The 25,111-nt window shown below is 36.0% G+C and overlaps 1 protein-coding gene across 2 annotated transcripts in view; it reads left to right on the forward strand.

Moving 5' to 3' along the window:
- Positions 1–25,111, forward strand: part of LOC121732033 (ecdysone receptor) — a 254,008-nt gene that overhangs the window by 127,956 nt on the left and 100,941 nt on the right. For both annotated transcript variants that reach the window (XM_042121785.1, XM_042121784.1), the window contains one exon: positions 3,767–4,003. In XM_042121785.1, the coding sequence (XP_041977719.1) occupies positions 3,820–4,003 (184 nt within the window). In that variant the 5' untranslated portion in view covers positions 3,767–3,819. The remainder of the gene's footprint in view (positions 1–3,766; positions 4,004–25,111) is intronic.

The following is a 25,111-nucleotide window of genomic DNA, read 5'->3' on the forward strand; positions in this document are numbered from 1 at the left end:
CGTTACACACGTCTCTTAATATGAGGTAGGCATCACTTAAGGTAGGATTTTTAAAAATTCACCCCCAAGGTGCAGATTACTGAATCGTTACTACGTAACGAAAGGGTTAAAATAGGAAATCAAATACTAGCCCAACATGATACTATTCCATTTATCTACTTACTACTAGATGACGCGAATCGTTTATCGCGCGGGAACCGTGCATTTTTCCGGGATAAAAGGTGTGACCTTTCCCGAGACACAAAGTATGTACCATACCAAATTTAAGCAAAATGGGTTCAGCGGTTTGGGGGTGAAGATGTAAGAGACACAGACGGACAGACGGACACACTTAATCATTCATAATATTAGTATGGATTCCATTACCATGCGTAAAATATAGCATAGAAGTATGGTTGATACTCTATCACAGATACTAGTATAATTTAGAAGCAGTTTATTCTCACGTAAAACAGTGCAAGACGGTGCAGTATAACCTTGTGCGAACGATCGAGATCGCCGATTTCACTATCGCGATCTACGTGCTAACCCACTTCGTGGATCTTCCACTTTTTAGGGTTCCGTACCCAAAGGGTAAGTATGAGACCCTCTTACTAAGACTTCGGTGTCCGTCCGTCTGTTGGCTGCATCCAGGCTGCATCTCTAGAACCACTATAGCTTACTATAGCTATATAGCTAGACAGTTAATTTTTTTAACTTATGTATTTCTATTGGAGCTATAACAACAAACACTAGAAACAAAATAAAACAAATATTTTTGGCCGTACAAAAAACTTTATTTTATCGATACCAACTAATGGTACGGAACCCTTCGTCCGCGAGACGACTCGCTTGGGCTATTTTCGTTGAAAAATGACTACTTCTCATGCTTGGGCTATTTTCGTTGAAAAATGACAACTTCTCATCTGTTTAAGTGGTAAAGCATAGGTATGCAGATACGTTTACGGTCCAAAATGGTCGTAATTATAATTATAGTAAAATTTTGCTGAGAGCTAAATAGCGTAGAATCAGCAGTAATTAAAAGAGATAATATTGTCTTGTAATCGATGTCTTCGCAATGAGAGAATTAGTATTCTCATAAAATTTAGTTTAAAGGTGGAAAAAAAGATGTTGAAATCCTTATGAGGAACAATATTACTTAATATTATAAGAGATTTGGGTAAAACAGCCATACTCTACAATTTCTTTGCACTTCTTTTAGCCAATTACGTAAGTTAAACTATAACAGAAGCTCTCGTCTACTTACTAGAGATTATTGTATATTTAATTCAACCAATTCTGGGAAGAAAGTAGCCCCCTTAAGAACAAGGCCACATAACTTCGTTTCATTGCGGTGCGTTGCGTCGTCGCAGTGTCGACTCTTCAACGTTTTACATACAATTTTCATATGCCATAGTCCTTACTTGCGTCGTCGAACGCGTTGTTTTAACGGGGGTAAATGAAGTAGGATGGTGAATGACAGTGTATCAACGGGCCAAAGCCACAATACTGCATTGCGACTTGCGGTGTTGCAAAAACAATCATCGCACTGCAACGTAGATTTTACGTTGCGACTCCGCAACGCAGCGTTTCAGCTTGGCCCAACGTCTTGTATTATCGTGCATCACCGCAACGTTGTGCGTTCCAACAACGCAAAGCAAAGCAACAATGTGGCTATTTTAGAAACTATACAGTGACAGCTCAATAAAGACTAACAAAATACAGAGCAAAAAGCTATTACCAGCGACCGGGATCCTTTAATGCCGCTGTATTTTATGGCACTCTCTGATTTTGTTTAGCATCTACGTTCGGATTAAATAAAGCAAATAAAGTTGTTTACTTTATTCACAACTTTCTTCTGTCTAGAAATAAACTACATTTGGTTCCCTTCTCGTTTAAAGTCTGAAAAGAGATTACTAAGTATTTTACAAAAGTTCTAAAGTTTCAAATTAAAAAAAAATTAAAGCAATCTATTTTTTACTATTGTTGTTTGTGGCTGCACATAACGCATTTTTTATTAAATTTTACCAAGAGCAATTTTAGATTTCTAACACATCAGATACCCTTATCTTGGAATAAAGAAGCGTACACGTAGCCCGTGGGATACTTTAATAGTAAAAGTTAGTGTAGAAGTGTAATAAAGCTCGTTGCAGTATATAAATTCAAAGTGTCTATAACTGACATCTTTATCTTCTGATCTTCACATTATTAGCATAAAAATGGTTGGGTGGCCACGAGGGTACTTCAATTTACAAGTCTCCCCTCCTAGAACAATAGACGTGGTCGTAGATGTTATCTCATATCGGAGCATCTTGGTTTCCTATGACCGATCACCGGGTCACAAGAAACTGAAGCCTCAATTTTGTGGAGGCCTTGATACTTTTGGTACACCATATATTATTATCTCCATATCCATACTAATAATATAAATGCGAAAGCGTGTCTGTCCGTCTGTCCGTGTCCGTGAGTTGTAATAAATCGCATACACTTTTAACGAGGAACTTACCCTATTATGTCATAGTTACCCTTCTATTAAGCGACACCCCTACCCTTATTATTAGCATGGGATTAAAGTTTATTATAAGCTAGTCATTTTTGGTGTACGGAGTCCATACTAATATTATAAATGCGAAAGTGAGTCTGTCTGTGTGTCTCTCTGTTCGTCTGTCTGTATCTCTGTCTGTTACCCCCTCACGCCTAAACTGCTGAACCTATTTTGCTGAAATTTGGCATGGAGATACTTTAAGTCCCGTTAAACGACGTAGGATACTTTTTGTCCAGGAAAAATGTACGGTTCCCGCGCAATAAACGAGTTTTGGCGCAGCGGAGTTGCGGGCGTCATCTAGTTTTTAATATCCCGTTCGCACCTGAATATCTTATTATATCCTTTAGAAGACAGTAACTAAAAGACTGGACATTAATAAATGGTAGAGCCATGCTTCGGCACGTATGGGCCGACTCGACTGGAGAAATACCACGTTCTCACAGAAAACCGGCGTGAAACAGCGCTTGCGCTGTGTTTCGCCGAGTGAGTGAGTTTACCGGAAGCCCAATCCCCTACCCTATTCCCTTCCCTACCCTATCCTATTCCCTTCCCTGCCGGCCTTATAAGAGGGAATAGGAGAGGGCCCTATGCCCTCTTAAAAGGCCGGCAACTCTTCTGATGTTGCGAGTGTCCATGGGCGACGGAAGTTGCTTTCTATCAGGTGACCCGTTTACTCGTTTGCCCCCTTATTTCGTAAAAAAAGACATAAAAAAATATGAAGGTTAAAGCTTCAAGCGTGAAGCGAGCTTTGAGCGTGATTTGCTTAACACTAAAGGCCCACAGTAATTGCCAACTGAGGGATATAGTTACAAACTCAGAAAAATTCAATAGCACGATAGGCTTTTTGGTCCCTCACATTCAAATACCAACCATTTATTCTTATTGCAGAAGTATGGAACGCTCTATTCTCGTCCATTCTTACCATTCTTGTTACAGAAACCTAAAGCGTGGGTTTTTTGATCCATTCTAACCAACCATTTCTTACAGCAGAAGTAAGCGTGGATTTTTGTCCATGGATTCCAAACCAACTATTTCGCATTGTTGCGGAGGTTGTATATCTATTGTAACCAACTATTTCTTGATGCAGAAGACTTAAGCGCAGGTTTTTGATCTATTCTAACGAACCGTTTTTTGATGCAGAAGACTTAAGCGCAGGTTTTTGATCTATTCTAACGAACCATTTCTTGATGCAGAAGACTTAAGCGCAGGTTTTTGATCTATTCTAACCATTTCTTGTTGCAGAAGTGTGGAGCGCGGGCGGCGGGGGCGGTGGTTCAGCATGCGGTAGCAGCGGCATGGACCTGAAACACGAGGTGGCGTACCGGGGAATTCCCGGGCAGGTGAAGTCGGAACCGGGGGTGAGCAACGGCAACGTGCGCGAGTGGATGGCGGGCGGCGGGGGTTCCCCGGCGCAGAACGGCTACTCGTCGCCCCTGTCATCGAGTAGCTACGGCCCGTACAGCCCTAACGGAAAAATAGGTAAGTGGAGCATTAGGAAATAGAATAGAATAGAATCATGTGTTGCATAAAATATGTGGTATAAAAAGGTCTTACAAGGGTACGTACATAGATCCAACATTCTGCCTTGTAGGTGGCGTGTAAAATAATTTCAAATTCTGTTAGGTTCCGACTGGTTGGAAAATCGGTGCGGCGTTGCCAGATTTGAGCACGGTGTGTGCTTGCGACTAGACGTATGCGAATTATAATTACATAAGTTGATAAAAAAATGTTATGCAACAGCTTTACCGCGGCAGTTCCATGGTGCCATATGTATTTTTGTGCCAGAGTCCAGACCCATTATCCCATTACGCCAGCGAGCTTAGAAACTAAGTAGCCTCCAAATGATAAACAAAGTTTCAAATTACGAAGTAAACATGTTTTTATTCAGTATACGTTCTCATTATTGTATCATTGTCAATCAGCAGTAATAGAGAAGGGATATACGAAGTAAGGTAGGTAGGCTCCTGTAGCATGGGAATACTACAAGGTGTGTGAAAGTAGCAGCGTTGAAAGGTTAACTATACACACCCTAAAGTATTATTACTAAGTTTTGTTACACCCTGTACACAAGAACTTTTTGACTTGCTAGGCTCTTTGCCTCATATAATTAATTTAAAATATTCTACGACTTCTTTACATAAAACGCTTGTTATTTTGTGACTTTAATGTGATCAAAAATAGTTATCATCCATAAGTGACTCCTTATAGCCTAGTTTTATAGTCGTTTAAAATAAGTCGCAATAGTATTAAAAAGTCAAATACTAAAGATTTTATATTATAACATAGATAAATTAAAGCAATAGTGCTCTTGGTTCATTTTTTATAAACAAATGATAAAATCCTCACAATAAAGGTTTTATTTTTATCCACCTATAGTAGAGTACGAACTAACTACAAATACATAACGTATTCGTATACGAGTGTGACTCATAATTTATTAATGCTGTATGTAAATGGAGGCGAAAATAGAGCAATACCCTAGTATGCTAATGATCATGTCGATATTTTCGTTTTGAACCTTTAAATAAAACCAGTCTTTGACGATTTAAAACATGTAGAAAAGTGGCAAGTGCGGCAACCGCCTTTATTCTTTAAGTTTGCATTACTTTATACTTTTTAGGTTAGGTTATAAAAACAAGTTTGTTTTTTTTTTGCAACAAAATAAACTTACGTGCCTTAATATTGTATAACAGCCTAGCGCATTAGAGCCTACATATTATGTAGGCTGTTATACAATGTTTAGGCACGTAAATAATAAAGTAAAATATACTTTGATTCATTCGACAATATAATATTATTAAGTAATTTAATCTTAACCCATAAAGCTAATTGTGCATTGTGTTTCGGTTAATTTACGATTAGCCGGTAATTCGGTGGAATATAATTAGAAGTCCCGATAGTAACGGTCATCGAAGGACACGCCAAAGGTCAGCAGTCGACGAACTGCCAAAGTCAATCCGCACAAACGGGCAAAGGACGTATTAAGCGGCTAATTATTATTAATTAAACGGGCATTAGGACATAAGCGGCTACTTATTATTGATTTTGGTGTATAATGACTTTAAAAGCACATGTCCTTACCGAATAAAAAAAAATACATAATCGTGAAAAATGGCACAATTCGTGTTGTACGTTTGAGATTTTCCTTGCTGTCCAAAGAGTATAATAATTAATATAAACTACATCGTAATAATAATATCAAAAAGAACATTTTTTTATCAGAATCAATTTTATATCTACTTATGTACTTACCAAATGTTTTCTGAAACGAAGTCTACATGATGCCTACCACCGGTTCGTTTACTAACCCGGTGAGAAGGACCAATGCAAAAAAACTCGCACAGGGCCGTCTTTTGTCACAAACTAGATGGATTATACTTAATCAGTATCAAAATATTCTTGGAGTCATCTCCACGTAGCAGAGACCTTTAAAAATTTGTAGACATTTGAGCGTCACAAAATCTTCTGGCCTTGTGGAATAAAAATTGTCCGCTAAAATCTAGATCCTAGTATAAAAACCGCTGAAAATCAATAGAACAAGCTGACCCAGTTCAGTAATTGCTCAACACTTGGCAGCACGCTGACACTAACAAAGAGTATTGTTATCCAGTCCAGCCTTCAGCAGCCTGATATATAGACACCGTGTGACCTACTTGAGGTTTTAGGGAACGAGGCTGGGTGGAAAATGTCGTTAGCCGTTATTATCGTAAGAGAGATCTCATGGTGTATCCATACTTAAGACCTTTTCACCAGGATGTTCGATGGATCTGGTCGGACTGATCGCAGGCCGACCTGAGTCCTGTCAAATGTCAAAAATACTCAATAATGTTTTTATTTTTTAATTTAAATGAATCTGACGACAGCAATGAATCAATGATAGCAATAAGCAAATACAAGAATACACTAATTTTCTTCTGTTGCATATAGGGTTGCCAGGTGACTCACGAAAAAATACCGGCCAACCCCAAATGGTATGTCGCAAAAATACAGTTTTTTTATATTATTATTGCGCGGTCATAAGTATGTGGTCGCCAAGACTATGCTGATTTTGAGAAACTTTTTTACTTAATTACTACAACTTAAATAACGAAATAAAGGTAGCATCTTCTAAAAATTAAAATCACCTAAAACTAGGTATCAGTAGTACAGTACCGACTTTTCTCAAAATACCGGACATTGTTCTGTCCGGTATGACCTTTTATTTTTACCGGACTGGCCTCGGAAATACCGGACTGTACGCTTAAATACCGGACATCTGGCAACCCTAGTTGCATAGTGCATTCCCTTATGTGTTCTCTTGATAAATCCTTGAACTTGAGGCTGAATGTCCAATAAAATCCAAAGTAAAATATAAAATACAAAAATATTGTATGTGCAAAACAAAGCAAAATTTCGCTGAGTGAAAGTAAAACATTAATTACTAGTTTTTTCATACCCATTATCATTTAAAATAGCCAGTCAGGTATTGTTTCTGCAAATATTTTATGTTTGCGAAAATTCAAATTTGTGAAAACTACCCTCAAAACGGCGAATATAAATGTAGACTGCCACTTTATAAATATTCATCGTAATGTAAACTGTGTATTATTCTTTGTCGGAGTTTTGGAAAAAAATAACTCAAACGTTAAAGCGTGACCCTGTCGACCCCTGTAGACAATACAAAAATTATAAGTGTACGTACGAAAATGTTTGTGAAAACATCATTAGTTATTATAGATTTCGCATATTATTTTGTTTTGTACTTTCTGCGCGATGTCTCAGAGAAATTATTTACGTTACTTGGTCAGGGTCAGTGGTTGCGATCTTTGGCTAGACTGACAGAACCCGTAAAATTAGGTCCGACATTTACCTGTGAATCAATTTCCGAGATAGTACCTACAATGGCTGATTAACGCCTTAGAGCAGTGATCTTAACCTTTTAGTCATGAGGGACCATTTTACCTAATAAATGTCTTGCCGGGGACCACCCAGTTGGTTTACCTAAATTAAGGGTTGTTTGATAAAGAAAAAAAGGACTACTTTATAATTAGAACTCATTTATTTCTTATTTGACAAAAATCTAAAGTTACCGATTTTATTAACTTCAGAATTCTCACATACCTAATATTAGGATGGCTTAGCGGACCACTTGAAATGCCTCTAGGGACCACCAATTGTCCGCGGACCACCGGTCAAGAACCACTTCTCCCATAGGGTGGTGGCTGAGTCAAAAACACGTTCTATCAACTGGACGCTGTTAAGCATTCGTGTACTAACCCACATAAAAATTACGTTTTAAGTTATGAATGCAGTTATGTTCTTTAGATGATTTAGAACAAGACTGCATTCAAAATTTATCAACAAAAAGAATTGTGGGTTAGGACACTAATGCTTAACAGCGACCAACTAGAAAAATACATAACAAGTTAAAACCACTTTACGTCTTGAATAGCGATAAACGGGCCTAATATACCTTATCCTTTAATAAAAAAAATATTAGCTCCAGGCTTACGCTGATACCTGTCATCTGATACGTTTCAAAGCCACAGACAGACAGATGGATTAGTTTAAGCCTGCAGTAAATACATTTATTAATAAAGTGGTTTAAGTTTAGTGCCTTTTGCTGAGCAAATGTCCTTGCTTTACAAACTCTACTAAAATATAGTTGTTTATAGCATACTATACCTCTGCAGAAAGTTCTGCATACTAAAAGTTAAAGAGTTATAGTCTGCCAACTGTAGAAAAGTTTTAACTTTACTTAGTGTTTTTCGCCATGATGCCAATGCAGCATTTACTTAGTCTATATCTCCGGACAGAATTTTACTCCAGTTAAAAATCATATTATTTAACTTATAGATCATTCCTATGATTCAGCTTAGGTATTCTTAGCTTAGGAAAACTTCCTATAGAAACCCATGGCCATTCCAATATTAATAATATCTCTATAGTAGTCGCATACCACGTCAGTCTAGGCTCTAGCCCTGTGATAAGTCCTTTGTGTAGACATGTTATGATATAATTTATTATACAAGTATAAGCGGATGAACATACAACCTCATATTGTTTGGAAGTCGGTTAAAAACTTTAAAATCCCCATTCCATTAGCTTTGTATTAAAAGTTAAAACACTAGCTGTTTTGCCATAAAATGATTTTCCTTGTTTTCCTGCTTTTCTTTTGAAGTTTTTTCAGATTTTTTTTTCTACAGACCTCACGAAGCCCGAGACCTTTCCAACGAATGCAAAACCTTGGAAATCGGTTTGTGCGTTCTGGAGTTATAGCGTCAGGAAGGAAAACCCGACTTATTTTTATATCGACTGCTCCTAGGTAGACTATCGTAAGCCACAAAATGGCAAAATTCGTTTTATTGCGAAAATGCATAGAATTAAGTTAGATCTTTTAAGATATTCAAGAAAAAATATTAAATTCGAACTACAACTGCCTTTTTCTAAACGTAAACAGTAGTATGTTTCAAACGCCTCCGACGTTATTTATCGTTAGTCCCTTAACAATAGTCTACGCGGAGTAATACGGGAGCATATACCAGAATTTACACATCGTATGTATCAGTTGCGATTGTCTACGCCGGATAAACCCTAACGTAAACTACAGTTTGTACCAGTTACAATAGTTTACATTGGAGCTTCTTTCGAAAAATATATAGCAAGTGTAACTTACGATTTTTTTCGTTGGAATTTTAGTAATGATAAATATCGTATGATAATTATACAATATTCTACTACGGAAACTATTATTTTTTATTTATTGTATCTATATCTTACTATGTTCTACGTCGTACTATTCATTAACATACGATATTTTACCGATCTATTTTTTTTAAAACAACTATTATTTATGAAATTAGGGGCAAACGGGTCACCTGATGGAAAGCAACTACCGTCACCCATGGACACTCGCAACGCCAGAAGAGTTGTAAATATGTTTCAGGTCGTATTGGTCTGATAATACTTCTGGTAGCAGTTTGTTTCAGTTTTACTGTGAAAGAATCATCAAGGTGATGAGGATGGTATATTTCGATGGCGAAATGTTGCAGTAGGTGCGATTACGAACAATAATTCCTCGGAGCACCTCCTATTGATACAGCAGCTGATAGAAGATGTAGAGCGAAGTTACATTTGAGGGTAATTCCAAGGGGTCTAGCTTGTTTGAAACACTATGGCTGTCTTCAATCCAAGCTATCTTTCGTTGATTACTATCCAGAGGGAATAGTTGGTATTTTGTCGCCCGTGCCCAAAAGAACAGTATTCCACGTGAGGCCGAATCTTCGCCTTGTATACTATCTCGCTCTGTTAAGAATACTAAACTTATTTAAGGCTAACTTGGCCTTAGTCTTTTATCACCCGAAAACGGAACATTTTTTCTGGATGATAAGTATCTCATGATCTTTCCCGTTATGCAAGGTATCCCCATACCAAAGATCAGAAAAATTGGTTTAGCGGTTTGGGCGTGAGGTGGTAACATACGCATAGACAGAATAGACAAACATACTTTTACATTCATGTAGTGTAAAAGTATACATGTATTTGTACTTGGTTTATGTTTCATGATTTCTTTTTTGGCCAGGAAACTTTCAGGACTAGTATAGTATCCCAAACGATCCTCTTCCTATAGTCATATTCCTCATGTCAGAGTGTCGTGACTTCTTCTTTCTATGACCTTCCTCCTAATAATGTTACGTCAGCTGTTCTTTCCTATTTTTGGCCACTCGAAGAGCCTTGTAGACATTGGACTTATTAATTGGGATGTGAATTTAATAGGAGCAGTCCCAATCGTTAGTCCTAACGATTGGGACTGCGGCCCGAGGTCTTTCTCCCTCAGTCTCGCCAGTGACTATTTTAAACTTATCTACTTTCTTTCTGGTTATGTGTCTTTAGTATTGTAAGATATTATGTTGAGGCAGATGATTGGGAGCCTTGTTTTTATGTTTAGTTTTATTTTTTAAGAAATATTTTTGTCACGCCAGGTTTTACACTCTACTAGGTTTTTTTAGCACTCTTAGCCATCCCAATTCTTCTACGGATATCTTGTTCACAGGAGCCATTTTTCGTAATAGTGGACTCAACAGGCCTTCAGAACAATCCGCAACATGAAATAATATACCTGTTACCTAGCAATGGTTTATGGTTTTATAGATGATGCCCGCAAATCCTAACGCCAAAAATTCGTTTGTTTTGCGAATACCGTATATTTTACCGGTATAGAAAGCATCCTATGTCCTTTTCCAGGACTCCCAAGTATCTTCATACCAAATTTCAGGAAAATCAATCGATTTTCCTCGTTTGGGTCTGAAGAAGTAACGACAGAGACACATTTTCGCATTTATTATAATATTAGTATTGAAGTATGGATTCAGGATTGTGATGAATACTTATCTCATACTTTAAGTTATACAGCATATCATATAGATTTTTAAGAATGTTAGAAAATTCCATTATTTCATGGAGCAGACCTTTTTTATTATTGATGCTTTGCAAGCCAACTTAGCTGATTACATACTATAGGTCGAGCGTCTGCAGTCTCGCCACAAGGTTAACTTTAGCTCCTTTGTGGTGAGAGTACCGACGAATCTTCTGTCGACTTTCGAGGCGCCGGAGTTCTAGCCGATGGATGTAGTCTATCGGAGGTTCCGGGGGAGACTCCGGAACGAAGCGAGTCACGTCGCCGGCAAAATGTGACAGTGTTAGTTTTTAAGTATATATAAAATATGTATGTTAGTTTTAAGGTATTTATTATATAATTATATGTATGTTATATTTAAGGTATTTGTTATATGGGCCTCTGATGCCTGAATTAAATGATTTGATTTGATTTGATTTGATTTGATTTGATTTGATATATTTTAGCACTTTTTTGCACATCATTAAAATAAATCGTGTCAACGACCTATTTAAAATACAATTTTAAAGGTAAACATATATTTTTTTAAACAATAATTTATAATAATTCATTTTCTCAAACATACTATAAATTCGAATTTGGTTATTCCGCTGTAAATGAAGATATGTTTTACATACCGTACAAAAACGTTAAAGAAGTCCCCTGTATAGTATGGTAAGTAAACGTTACTATATTTTACCAAGGAAAAATTTCAACGTAAACTGTGGTTAGTGTTAGTTGCAATAATTTTCGTTGTAGATTTTCCAAAGAATAATATCGCAACAACAATTTTAGCAAAACCAAACATATAATATAGTATTTTAATGCATAAGTTAATACCTAACACTATTGTTGTTGCTCATGCCAAATTTCATAACAATCGGTTGAAAAATGAAGTCGTGGTTCAAATTTGCAACTTCAAACGGTCCTCCTGTAAAGTTGTCTTTTTGATGTTACGATAGTCTACCTAGGAGCAGTCGATATATTAGATGACACTTTGAAGTCTTTACTTAGGTAGATCATCAGGTGTATCACCCTAATATACAAAGTAAATCTGTGATCTCACTTTTTATATCAATGGTTTTTTCCGTATCTTATCAGTCCGATAAGCAGGTCGCTAACCCCGTCGTGCTAATAATGTGGAACAGCCAATCTACGGCCTTATCGAGTATTTTGTAATGTTTACCCAAATACGAGATATTTCTGTTACGGCATACCGCGTGAACTGTTTTTGTAAAACTTGTATAAAGTTAAAGTAAAACTATTTTTAAAGTGGTTTAAATGATTTTTTTTTAATCAGGGCGAGTGAAGCGAGCCCTAGTATATTCCACAACCTGGGCACTTTTGTGGTACACTTTACGGAAAAACTATCACGCCTATTGATTTGTGCTTTAACATAGTAATTTTTATATATTGTGTATAATATGTATTTGTAGATGTTTTATCATCGGTCAGTCAAGGTTTGGTTACTATTAAAATATAAAAAAAAAACCTGCCTTAAAGATTATTACCACGTAGAAAAACGACGCGAGCTCGCACAAAGCTCGGCTTTTAGCTAGTATTTAATTTTTTTTTTGTATTTTATGAGAAAACATTTTAGAGTTTTTTACAGAAAACAGTACATGATAATATCCAAGTATACAGCAGTAATTGAAGGTGTTGTAAAACACAAAAATGAAATTAAAATGAAAATAAATTACACTTGCATTTACATAGAAACAAAAATAATTAACGAATTTTAAGTCGCTGTTAAAAAATGTTAGTCATTTCAATTACTAACATAATTTATATTAAAAGACGCTGTTGTTGTAACGTGACTATAACTAAGCATTTTATTTGTAGAGAGAACTAAAATTCTTTGTAGACTACACATTTTTGGCCTCATCAAATGTTATAATATTGCCAATATGAGTCTTATAAAGTTACAGAATTTTATACGATCAGCCTAATATTTTTTAACTGGTGTTGGTTCATCAGAGTGTTACTAAGTTCATCAGAGTGTTATATCTAGAAAATGTTCGTGTAAAATACGCTATTAACCATATTCATGTTTGTGTTTCTAATTATTTTTTAAGCTATAAAAAATAATTAGAAAAATTACCGCGTAAAGAAAATTCCTCGTCAGTAATTTATTAGCAGACGCAACCGCGTGCCGTAAAAGAACACCCACAATTCTAAGAAGTAATTAAGCAAGTCCCAGAGCGGAGCTGACTAAGGCTGTGATCTACGCCCCTCATTTATCCCAAAATTTATTGCACGCAAACATCTTCGTCGAATGAAACGATACGATCTTAATTTCACATTGCATATGCACGAAACAAGAGCCTGTTGTTAACGGTTGCTTAAACAATCGGTTGTTGTAATGAAAAAACGCCAACATCATGAAGAATCTTCTGTATACATTGGATGAGTTTTTTGTTTAAAAATATTAAAAATTTGCATCTTTAATCTCGTCCTAATAGGACTTTTTTTTGTCGGTGGAAAATGCTTTGCGCATTCCCGACTGCCCGGGGGAATGGCCGCCGGGATATGTAGGACTCCCCAGGTGCTGCGGTAAGGAGGAGCACGCGGGTTTACCCACTAAAACCCACCGCGGTGCCTCCTTCTTCCGCTATGCTGCTGGGCCACCGGAGCCGCCTACGGGGCCGATATCTGCGGCCTCCTAATAGGACCTACATTTTGTGACACAACCAACCAGTCTATACTACTCTAAGAGCTAGACTTCACATTTCCGATATGTATTTTATGATGATTTATCCACTAAAAAAGGATTTTTCAAAATTCCACCCCTAGGCGGGGTTAGAATATTATGAGTAGTCCAACATACCTGTTATTATTTAACGTGGGCAAAGCCACGGGCTAACCCTAGTCTACAAATATGTATCTTTATTTAATACCTCTATATAGCAATCTGGAAAAAGAAACAAAATTTGCGAAACCTAAAAATGTTAACGTAAATAAGAAAAAAAAACAAAATAATAGAAATAACGTAAAACAAAGCATAAAACTAAAAGCAAACGATGTAGAATGTAAACATTATATGCATAAACTTAAGGATTTCATATATCAGGATCGGTGTAGACGAGACACCGAAAGTGGCTATTGAGCTCCAATGCTGTTCTGAGTTCTAGAGCTAACAAGTCTCTATTTTTTACTGATAAGTGGGAGCTTGATGTTCATCGTTGTAGAGCATTTCAAAACAAAAAAATGCAGTATTTTTATCTATTTTGCAAGATTTGTTGAGGATCAAAATGAAAAATTCATTGCTAAGAAAAGCTTCGAAACGTGACATTGTAACTGGGTAATCAATAAAAACAATTATACATTTTTATTATGGTTCCTTCTGTATTTATCTACAGTTGGCACCTTCCGCGAGTTTTAGCGTCCGAATGTATTGTAAGTTATAGTTATTTTTATTGTTTATTAGGGTCAAAAAACAATATCACAATAACATACATTTACACAAAGTCTTACGCTATACATACAATTGATTGTGGTATCCACATCATTTATCACATAATATTTATTATGATATCTGAAATGTTGTTTAAGTTTAATTATAATTTATAAGTAGTACTAATATCAGGTTGAAATTTTAATTTAATGTATTGTTTTTTTTTTTTTTGCACTAAACAACGTCTTTTTTTATTTTACATCAAGTAAAGGACATATTTACAGCAAATGATTTCTTAGCAGATGTGTTGGTGTTGTTGGTAAATGTTCTCTTAGCAGTACAGCGCTTAGCAAGTCGCCCGTATGAGCCGCACCCGCACGTAGAAAACCAATATCCATAAGTTTTCTACAGCAATACTTATACACGATAAAACTGACTGGTGTTTATACACATGCTATCAACTATTTATATTTTATATCTCATATTTTTACTGTTAGCTTTAGGAATCATGACTATTTTCTTGCTCAATTCTTCGATTTTTTCCATCATACTCTTATAACTTGTAAGCAATTTGTACATCTTGTTCACACCACGTTCAAGAGATAATGTGAAGTTAGCTAATTTTAAGATGGACGCTTTAATATACGGTTTGACTCTATTAATTATTGTCCCTCAATTTCCTTAAATTGACGTTGGTAAGCTCTACCAATGTGTACTTAAATTGACGTAGAAACTACATCATACATACAATCAATATTCATAAAAATATTATATCTATTAATACCTAAACAATGAAATAAAATATTACATATACTACTAAACTTTATTTTAATGTATATAATAATATATTATATAATATAACATTAATAAATAAACCTACATAAACTAATCTGGGGGCACAGTAGTGCCCCAGCCAAGCTTTTTGGCAAAGGCACGGCCGTACCATACTATTCTCGAAGCGGTTCGCGGCTATTTCACACCCCCTTTATTTTCGATCTTGATGACAAAGCTAGGGATTCAGAATTTCGGTCACTAGGAGCAAGTATTAAAACTAGATAAACCTCCAAATTACATGATTATATATTTATATTCATAGTTGACATAAAGTGACTCTTCAATCTTGTTTTGAAGATGCCCACCGTTGGAGTCTGCTAAATATCTTCAGGCAAGATTGCTGAGGCACTGGCGGGCCCCCAGATAAAGCTATCAAATAATTCTCACATAACTTCAGCTGCGACTGTAAATGATTTACCACTATAAGATTACTTGTCTAGAGAGACGGGGATATTAAATTATTGTACTGCGAATGCACCTCGGGCCATTTTAATTTATAGAACAAAACAATATGGAGTTTGTTTTATGGAATGTAAATTATCCCTCTGTTATGATGCTTCATCTTGTGCTTCGGCGCGAATGTGCCGGCAACAACGGGCTATAATTAAACAGAAAACCAGCATGAGTATTAGCGTTGTTAGTTTTACTAACTGACATAGTTAATGACTAATGAGTAACTACCCGGAATTTGAAAGACGTAGCCCTGCATGACTAAAATGCGCGGTTTCCATGGATATAACCTGGCAAAAATAAATACATATATATTGTAAGATCATTTATTAAAAAGCTCTTGAAACAATGAAATGATAGCTACATATTGGAATAAAACTTATAATAGCAACTGTTGCTGAACGATCGTTTATGAAATTTTAAAAATACCTATATGTATCCAAAAAGTTATAAATGGAATTTATCGAATAGTACATTTTTTAGAATCTATTTTACATTTGTATGTTAACTGCATAGCTAATACTATGCAGTTTAACTGTGCTGCCAACTTGGCAGCGTCGATTCGTTAGCATTTTGGTACATTAAATAATTTAATTAGATCTCGCAACACTGTGAGGGTATCTGGTACGTCAATCTTTTACTGTGGCTATTAATTTTGAAATATTACACGAAATTCCTTTAAATCATTATTTGTGCCAACGTTATGACTTACTAGATGTTGAACGAAACGTTTGCGCAGAAATTTGTTTATTAGAGTGGGAAACGTAAATTTTCCATAAAAAAAACTATAATGTCCATTCCCGGGTCACAAAGCATCTTTAATCTTAATACGAAAAAGATCAGCAGTTACAGGGGTTGTTTTTGGTTAACGCGACTAACAATACAGCTCTAAAGTTTCATTCGAAATACGCAAACGATACAAAATTTAAAACGGATAGCGCCGTATGTGACATGTCATGTATTGCTTTGATGCATCGCCAAATCGTGCCTCATCTCTTTTCGGTTTGACAAGATAAGAAAGAAAAGAGAGAGAAAATAGCTTATCAAAACGCGATTGGTGAACCTAAATATTGCAAAAAACATTGTTTGTAATGCAGCAAAAACAAAACACGGGTTGTTGCCTCAGCGAGTTCACACGGAGTCTGCCCCTGGCCTCTAGCACCCTGCACAATGATTATGAAACCTGTAACACATACCCACTTTTCTAACACGACTGTATTATTACTAACCAGCACAATATATGAAAAGATAGAGAATGAAAATATGTACCAAGGTTCATATTATATGATATAGATATTATATTAGAGATAGAAAATAATATCGATGGTGGAAATAACTTTAAGAGTAACATTGTCCTACAAATAGAACAATCTATATTTTAGGACGATCAAGTAAAAGCATGAAATCCTTTCTATTTCTGTTAGCTTTTTTGCAGATAAAAATGTCGTTCGTCTTATCAAAATGAAGCTACTCACATAAATTTGCTTGATAGTAATCAAATTTTTTTTAATACAAGTAAAAAACGTGCGTAAATTACCTTTCCTGGGGGCCCACAAACAAATTTTTATATGGAACCCCACCAAGGCACGCTACGCTTCTGCTTCTATTGTTCAATCATAGGCCAACGTTGAGAGGCCGTTAAGGTTTCTCAAAAAAGCGCTGACATCATCACGTTCATAAACCAACATTGTCTCACAACTAATTAAAACCTGAGTTTTAGGAAGATTTGGCGACTTTTATACTGCCTCTTTAGCACCGTGATTATTAATTTAAAGTTTATCTAAGTATATCATAATTATGATTTATGATTATAAATTATTATATCTACCTTAAAGCAATTTTTATAAAATATCCGAATTTTTTTTTTACTCTTGAGAGATTCAAATAAGAAAATGATAATAATATTTTATTTCTCCTTGCATTTGCTGGCTTGAAGCGTACAAATTTTATGATCCTTTGTGTTATTGCTAATGGTTCTCCTACTCCATTAAATTATTCTAGTTTCAGTGAAACAAGTGCAAATGTTACAGACATAAAGTTAGGATGGCGCGGCACTGTTATTACAGTGCATACGAATGTTATTCCCAGTTCATATTATACTGTTAGAATTCTAGAGACATTAGATTTAATGAAAAGGAATATTGGTTTATATTAAACCATTCAAATTGGAAAATTATTACAGTCTGCTCTTATGAGCACAATTGTATTAGATTGGTACTAGTTAGAACTGATCTAATTAGCATTGCAGATAAAAATCCTTCTAACTCAGTTATACTACCAGATTAGATCGTCATAATTGCATCCAATTTATGCGTTATAAACCAGATAATACTTTAAAAACACAAACAATAAAATTAATGATATGGAGTTCCACAGGGGCGTGCTCTTACACCTAAACTGTACATGTTTTATATCGATAAAAAAACATTACCCGCTGTAAAATATACAGCAGAAAGTAAATCATTCGCTCCAATATAATTAAAATCTCACGCGAAATGAGCACATAAAACCCACCATCGTTTTATGGTGTGGTAATTAAAATGGCTGGTGTTAGGCATTTGGCATGCAATAAGCTAATTTGTTTTCACGGCGCACGGCGGAAGTGGGGCTGCCTGCCCCAGCCCGTGTGGTCGTGCCAGGAATCCTATTGTTCATCTTGACACCTTTATTGAGTTTATCCGCTCATAATAATAGCCTGGAAATACTTGGAAAGGGAAAAATTGTGGAAAGAATTAAGAGAAGTAAAAATCAACTTGAAGTTCCACTTCTATTTGAACACTTCTTTATGTTAATTATTTTTTATATATATATATTTTTTATGAAATAAAGGGGACAAACGAGCAAACGGGTCACCTGATGGAAAGCAACTTCCGTAGCCCATGGACACTCGCAGCATCAGAAGAGCTGCAAGTGCGCAGCCGGCCTTTAGTAGGGTAATAGGGGAGGGTAAGGAAGGAAAGGGAAGGGAATAGGGGAGAGTAGAGAAGGGAAGGGAAGGGAATAGGGTAGGGGATTGGGCCTCCGGTAAACTCACTCACTCGGCAAAACACAGCGCAAGCGCTGTTTCACGCCGGTTTTCTGTGAGAACGTGGTATTTCTCCGGTCGAGCCGGCCCATTCGTGCCGAAGCATGGCTCTCCCACGTATAATATATCCAAAAACGCGAAGAGATATTCTTCCAAATAGAAGTATTTTGTAAAAAATTTTAATTTTACAACATACTTCATTTCAAATACTAAATTAGAAATGAAGGAGTCAGTAGTTATGATTTTTTTGCAGGTGACTATTAAAATATCTCCTGTTTTATGCATACAATAACAATTTATACATTTTATAAATAAAATATGATAAACCAATAATTACCAAAATTGTCTTAATAAACAAAATGCAAAGTATACTTACTCCAAACAAACTGCACAATATTAAAATTATATTTTCGTACAGCAATAATTAATATAACATTAACAAAGTTTAGTTAAATATTTAAATCGAATAACGATTAAATGTTGAAACGAATAAACGTTAATGAAATTATGAACCGTGGAACAAAGAGAAATGTTTAGAGAGGATTCGCTTTGAAATTGCGATGATACGACTGTAATTGTTCAGGATCGCAAAGATAGATAAACAGAAAACGAATTATATTTTCTGGAAAATTATGTTTATCCTACTAATATTAAGAATGCGAAAGTCCGTTTGTTACCTTTTCACGCCCAAACCGCTGTACCGATTTTGCTGAACCGTTATGGCGATACTTTGAGCCCCGGGAAAGGATATAGGATTTTTTTTTTATCCTGGAAAATTTTACGGTACCGCGCGATTGACAAATTTTGGCGCAACGGAGTTGTACGCGTCATTTAGATTCTAGTTTAATATAAGTGTAAGTTTGTAAAAAAGTTAGTTCATTAATTGGTTTTTTTTATGAAATAAGGGGGCAAACGAGCTAACGGGTCACCTGATGGAAAGCAACTTCCGTCGCCCATGGACACTCGCAGCATCAGAAGAGCTGCAAGTGCGTTGCCGGCCTTTTAAGAGGGAACAGGGTAATAGGGGAAGGTAAGGATGGGAAGGGAAGGGAATAGGGGAGGGTAGGTAAGGGAATAGGGTAGGGGATTAGGCCTCCGGTAAACTCACTCACTCGGCGAAACACAGCGCAAGCGCTGTTTCACGCCGGTTTTCTGTGAGAACGTGGTATTTCTCCGGTCGAGCCGGCCCATTCGTGCCGAAGCATGGCTCTCCCACGTATAGCATTGCATTTTTGTACCTTAATTAAATAAAATTAAAAAAATAAAGTGCGGATGCACTTATATTAAAGTAGATATGCGTTTCGTGAATGCCATAGTACAAACGTATAACTTCTTATGATATTAGACACCGTGATGTAGGTATATTGCCTGCTTAATTATATTGTGCTGTGTTAAGGGCCTTCCCCTACGGACATTCCATAATTTACCGTATTTAGAGCCTTATAAACTCATAATTTGAAAACTACAAAGTTATAATAAAAATACAGCAATAATCTTCAGTATATTATCAACATTCCTTTCCCCGTTTTAAATTTTCTATTTTTGTTTATTATACTCATGATTAATAGCTTCCAAAGTAGTACCAATTTATTAAAATTCAAACATACATTTAGCATCTCCCTAGTATTTACTAATTACGTTTATTTGAAACACACGACAATAGGTAGATATTTTCATTAACTACATGTACCTATTGCCCGTTTTAATTTTTTTAGATCAATTTTGAACTAAGATATGTAAAAAAAATAGGATTGTTGTGCGATCTCGGCAACGCGTCAAATGTATGGTCAAGGTCGTTTGCTCGGGGGATGGCCTTAATTGCTATACAGTATAAGTAATAAAAGAATTCGATTTGATTTGAGATTTCTTTAGCTTTCACTTAAGGATTTCTTCGACGAACGCAATTAAACAAAACGTGTTTCATATTGTATCGACGGCATTTTAACCATTCACGTTACCATTTTGGACTGCGAAAAATCCATTTAGATTGGCTCGTGTTGGCTTAGTATAATGATGTAACAAAGGAGTAGTGGATGTAGTGAATTGGGTCGCGCGGAGTGAGGTAGGTCGCGAGTCGCGGGTCGCGGCCCTGCGCCCTATATTTAGGGCACAATCAATTGGTTCTTATGTCATCGTTTTTCCCGGTTCTTTTGCTAAGTCTGGCTGAGTGTTCTTGAATATGTGCTTAATTCTTATCGTCTGATACGTTCATTGTCATGTTTTTTTTTCGAGGGTATATTAACTAAGTTCGTTTAATTTTTTCTCTAATAATCATAACCTTTGGTTTTGGTCGTTGTTATTACTTATTTTTACTTTTAATTAATCGTCTTTTGTATCCGCATTTAAGAACTAAACATAATCACTATAAAAACATAATTTCAATTAAAACTAATGCTATTATATTCTCACTACCTATGTTTTTGAATTTTTGATCTAAAATTATATCCTAAGATTAACAGACTTTTGGTACCAAATATCAATTTACAATCAAAGTTTACAATTTAAGATTGTCGACGGGCGCATTTAGTATTGCCCGCGATTCACCATTTTACATAAAAACATTTCGATAACGGTTCCAGAGATTTTCGTATTGAAATAATGCTAAGTACCCAACGATGTTGCGGATCCCGATTTTTTCACATTCGCGGATGCGAATGCGGATGCGGATTTTTAGAGGTTCACATTCGCGGAAAGGTTGTCCAAGGAAACCTGTACTATAATAATACTTTTGTATTAAAGAGATAATAATTTGTAAATGAAAATTACATAGTTTGTGCGTTCTAAGATGATATGGATGACAGTTTTCATGTTCCTTGCTACGGGTTTTTTTTTACAAGAAAACAAAAAAAAAAAACAAAATGTAATAAATTATATTCCATCTACAAAAACAAATGTTTCCTATAATTGTAAATGAATAAAATTGAAAAGATGCTAAATGCTAACTTATTAATAAAAATTATAAATATTAACTGTGAAATAAGAGTATAAAATTATTGTTACGAAAACATTTGAAAAATGTCATATGTATAAAACGGAACTTATGTCATTAGAGATTGACTATGTTGAATCGAAATCAAATCGATAAAAAAGGGCGGCCATCTTAAATTGCCGGCAGCACTGAAATGTCAGTACGAAATCGATAATTTCGATTGCAATTCCTTTACGAAGTGATTCGATATTTTTTAAACTATCGATTAATTTTTGTTAGGTAACTTCCCTATTATTGTCAATTATAATGTGTCACGCACATCATAAAACGCACAAACTATAATTCTCCTGTATTAACCTCTACCACTTTTTTGTTAGTAAGTACACGAATTTATAAATAGGAGCATAAAGCATTATACTTAAATTATTTAATAGTAATAATGCCGCTTTTATTAAGTTAGAAGCACAAACAAACACGTAGTGAATAATTTATACAAGACAATAATTGATGCACCACAATAAACGCTTCGGATCCTGTCACCGTTTTCAGGGTTCCGTAATCAACAAGGAACTCATATATTTCGGTCTATCTGTCCGTTTGTCCGTCTGTTTCTCCGCGGTTTTACTCAGAGAATTGCTGACAAAGCCGAGATTCGGCATGAATACACATACATATAAACGATGTCGACAAAATGGTATATAAAACCTTTAAAAAAATGTATGGGGCCTCCTTTACACATCAAGCGGGAATAATACTTTTTATCCCCGCTTGATGTGTAAGTCCGTCCACTCCACCGTGTGTGGTGTCGTTGGATAGGATTTTTAAAAATATGACGAGTATTCCAAGATCGTTTTCCGATTTATGGATCCATTTATGAAATATGCAAAGTCTCAAAGTGGAAGAAATCGTTAGTGTCCAGCGTCTCCCCCTTCTACCACCTATTAGCCAAAAGGAAGAATATGTGGAAAAATTCACGGGAGTAGGAAATATGCTAAATTTAAAAAGAAAATTATCACGGCTAAGAAGTCTTCATAAGTTATTGAGAAGTACAAAGGAATTTTTCGTTCAAATTCCTTTGAATGTAACGGTGATTATGTTGTTAGTAGTGTAAAACTATAATTATACATTCATTGACGATACAAAACTCATCAAAAACTTGCGGTACTATGGAACCCTTTATTGTGCGTGGCCGATACGTACTTGGCCGGCTTTTTCGCTCCCATTGGTCATTTGTCACGCGCAAACGGCACGCACCATTCACAGACCCCGCCGCTTTTTTTCTTGTCGTAATTCGTATGACATTCGCACCCGCAAAAAAATCCGCATTGATTTAATGCGGATGCGGATGCAGATGCGGATGTACAAATCTATGTGGATGCTCCGTATTTGTGGATGCGGATGCGGATATTCGCAACAACCCTGGTACCCAATAGTAAAGGCAATCTATCGATACTTTAAGTGTCGATTTGCGTGGCTCTTGACTCTGAGGTCGTGGGTTTAACTCCCTCGTTGGCAACATGTTATTTCCAAGTTTGGTTAGGACAATGCAGGCTGATCACCTGATTGTCTGACAAGTATGATGATCCATGCGTCGGATGGGCATGTAAAAAGTCGGTCCTCCTTCCCACTGGGTTATGAGAGTAAAGGATTAGAAAGTGCCCTTATGTACTGCGCCCACACTTGAGCACTATAAAATTATTACTGCGTAGGTACCTGTCCTGGTTTCAATGAAACCGGCCACCGTCACCGAAACCGGTGTGTCAAACAGTTGACTCTGACAAGAATAATTTTATATATTTTTAAAGACACAATTCAGATAATTTCTATTTCTAATTAGAATATTGAAATAAAAGTAATAAAACTAAACTAATAGGCAATAAGAATCCAAAAAAAAAATCAATCTACCAGCTAATTCAGAATTACAATTTACAGCATGCACAAATTCTAAAAAGCTAGAATATAGCGAGTAGATAGAATATAGCAAATAGTGGAAATTCTATCAAAGTATCTGGAGAATTCGAGATGAAGTCGATACGTGCTTTCACTAGCCCAGGGCGTTGCAACTTGCATACATAACGTATGACCCGCTCATCCGTATTCAAGGGCGAATGGCGCGGCTGCAGCGCTCAAGATCAACACAAATCACAATCCAGGCCCAATTCCCGTGGTGCTTCCCCCTTTGTTCGGACATTATTGTCACGAAATTTGGCTGTCTCCCGTTTTGCTTGGGGAGGGAAATTGGATATCTCCTACTCCTCCTACCTTCTGATTAATTTCGTTGCGGGTCCCAAGACAGATTTAGCTTGTCCCTCGGGTATCCCTAAGATCATATCAAAGGGTTTTCGTGGTTGGTTACCATTGTTGATCCTGGCGACACAGGAGTTGCAGTGGTGGGAATGTGTCGTGGGCCATTTGCCCGATTTAAAAAAAAATCCAGGCCCAATTGCCAAGTTAATATTTAGGGTGGCTTGCACCACAGGCGTTGTTATCGTCAAAGTTAAGAGGATACACCAGGGGCTAGAGAAATGAAAAAAAAGTACGTGTAATATCTATAGCTGTCTCCCTTACCTCAAGCCTATACCGCAGAACGCGATAGAGACAACTGCAGAAAATCAACGATTCGTTGTCCCCTGATTCCTTCTCCAAAACTTAACCGATTTAAGTACTTTTTTCATTTAAGATTAAAAAAAGGCTTGAGCTGTGTTCCTATGATTTGCTTTTTTTTGTATAATCTAGCCAAATCTGTTTTCTGGACGTTTGAACACAGCGGAAAATCTGCCCATTTTTTTAGGTTTTTGAACGTTCATATCTTATTTTATAATTAAATTATGAAAAAAAAGAAAACATAGGGACATTGTATTAGTGGCCGTAGATATTCAGGAAAAAAATTATAACTCTACTAGCATTATCCAGGAAGGAAACAGGGGACAACGTTTGTATGGAAAAAATGGCGGTGTGGAATCCTCTTAAGGTTAACTTTGACGATAACCGTAACTATGACCACAGAATTTGACAGATTTCTGCTGTTAAAGGGGTTGAGAGTATTAAAATGAATTATCCATACAGATTTACAGGAAAAAATAATTTGTTATGGCAACACTGTGAGCCTTAAGTCAAATTTAACTTTAATTTCAACCGAGCGAAATTGAGCGGTTAAGGTTATCGTCAAAATATATTGACTTTAACCGAAAATTTGACATTTTATTATAGTTAAAGTTAAAGTTTTAGTTAAAGTAAGTTGGTGCAACCCAACCTTAAACTGCGCTAAGGCCATAATATAGCGAATAACAAGACTCCATACAAATTGTCGAACATACTCAAGACATTACAATAACTTAATGGCACAACAGGATCTTAATTTACAGGATGTAATGTTAAGGAACATCTTGAAATTAGTGGTTAAAAGTTCTAACAAACTATGGCTACAGCATTTATTTAATTTATTATTTTTATACAAATACTAGCTGTTCCGGCAAATGTTGTTTTGCCGTATAAAGTATTTCGCCCATATTATTTTATTGAAGTGACTAAATAAGTATGTCACCATGGCAACGTCCATGGCTATCCCGTCGCACAAGCTA

Source organism: Aricia agestis, chromosome 11 (genome assembly GCF_905147365.1).
Source record: "Aricia agestis chromosome 11, ilAriAges1.1, whole genome shotgun sequence".
Lineage (NCBI taxonomy): Eukaryota > Metazoa > Arthropoda > Insecta > Lepidoptera > Lycaenidae > Aricia > Aricia agestis.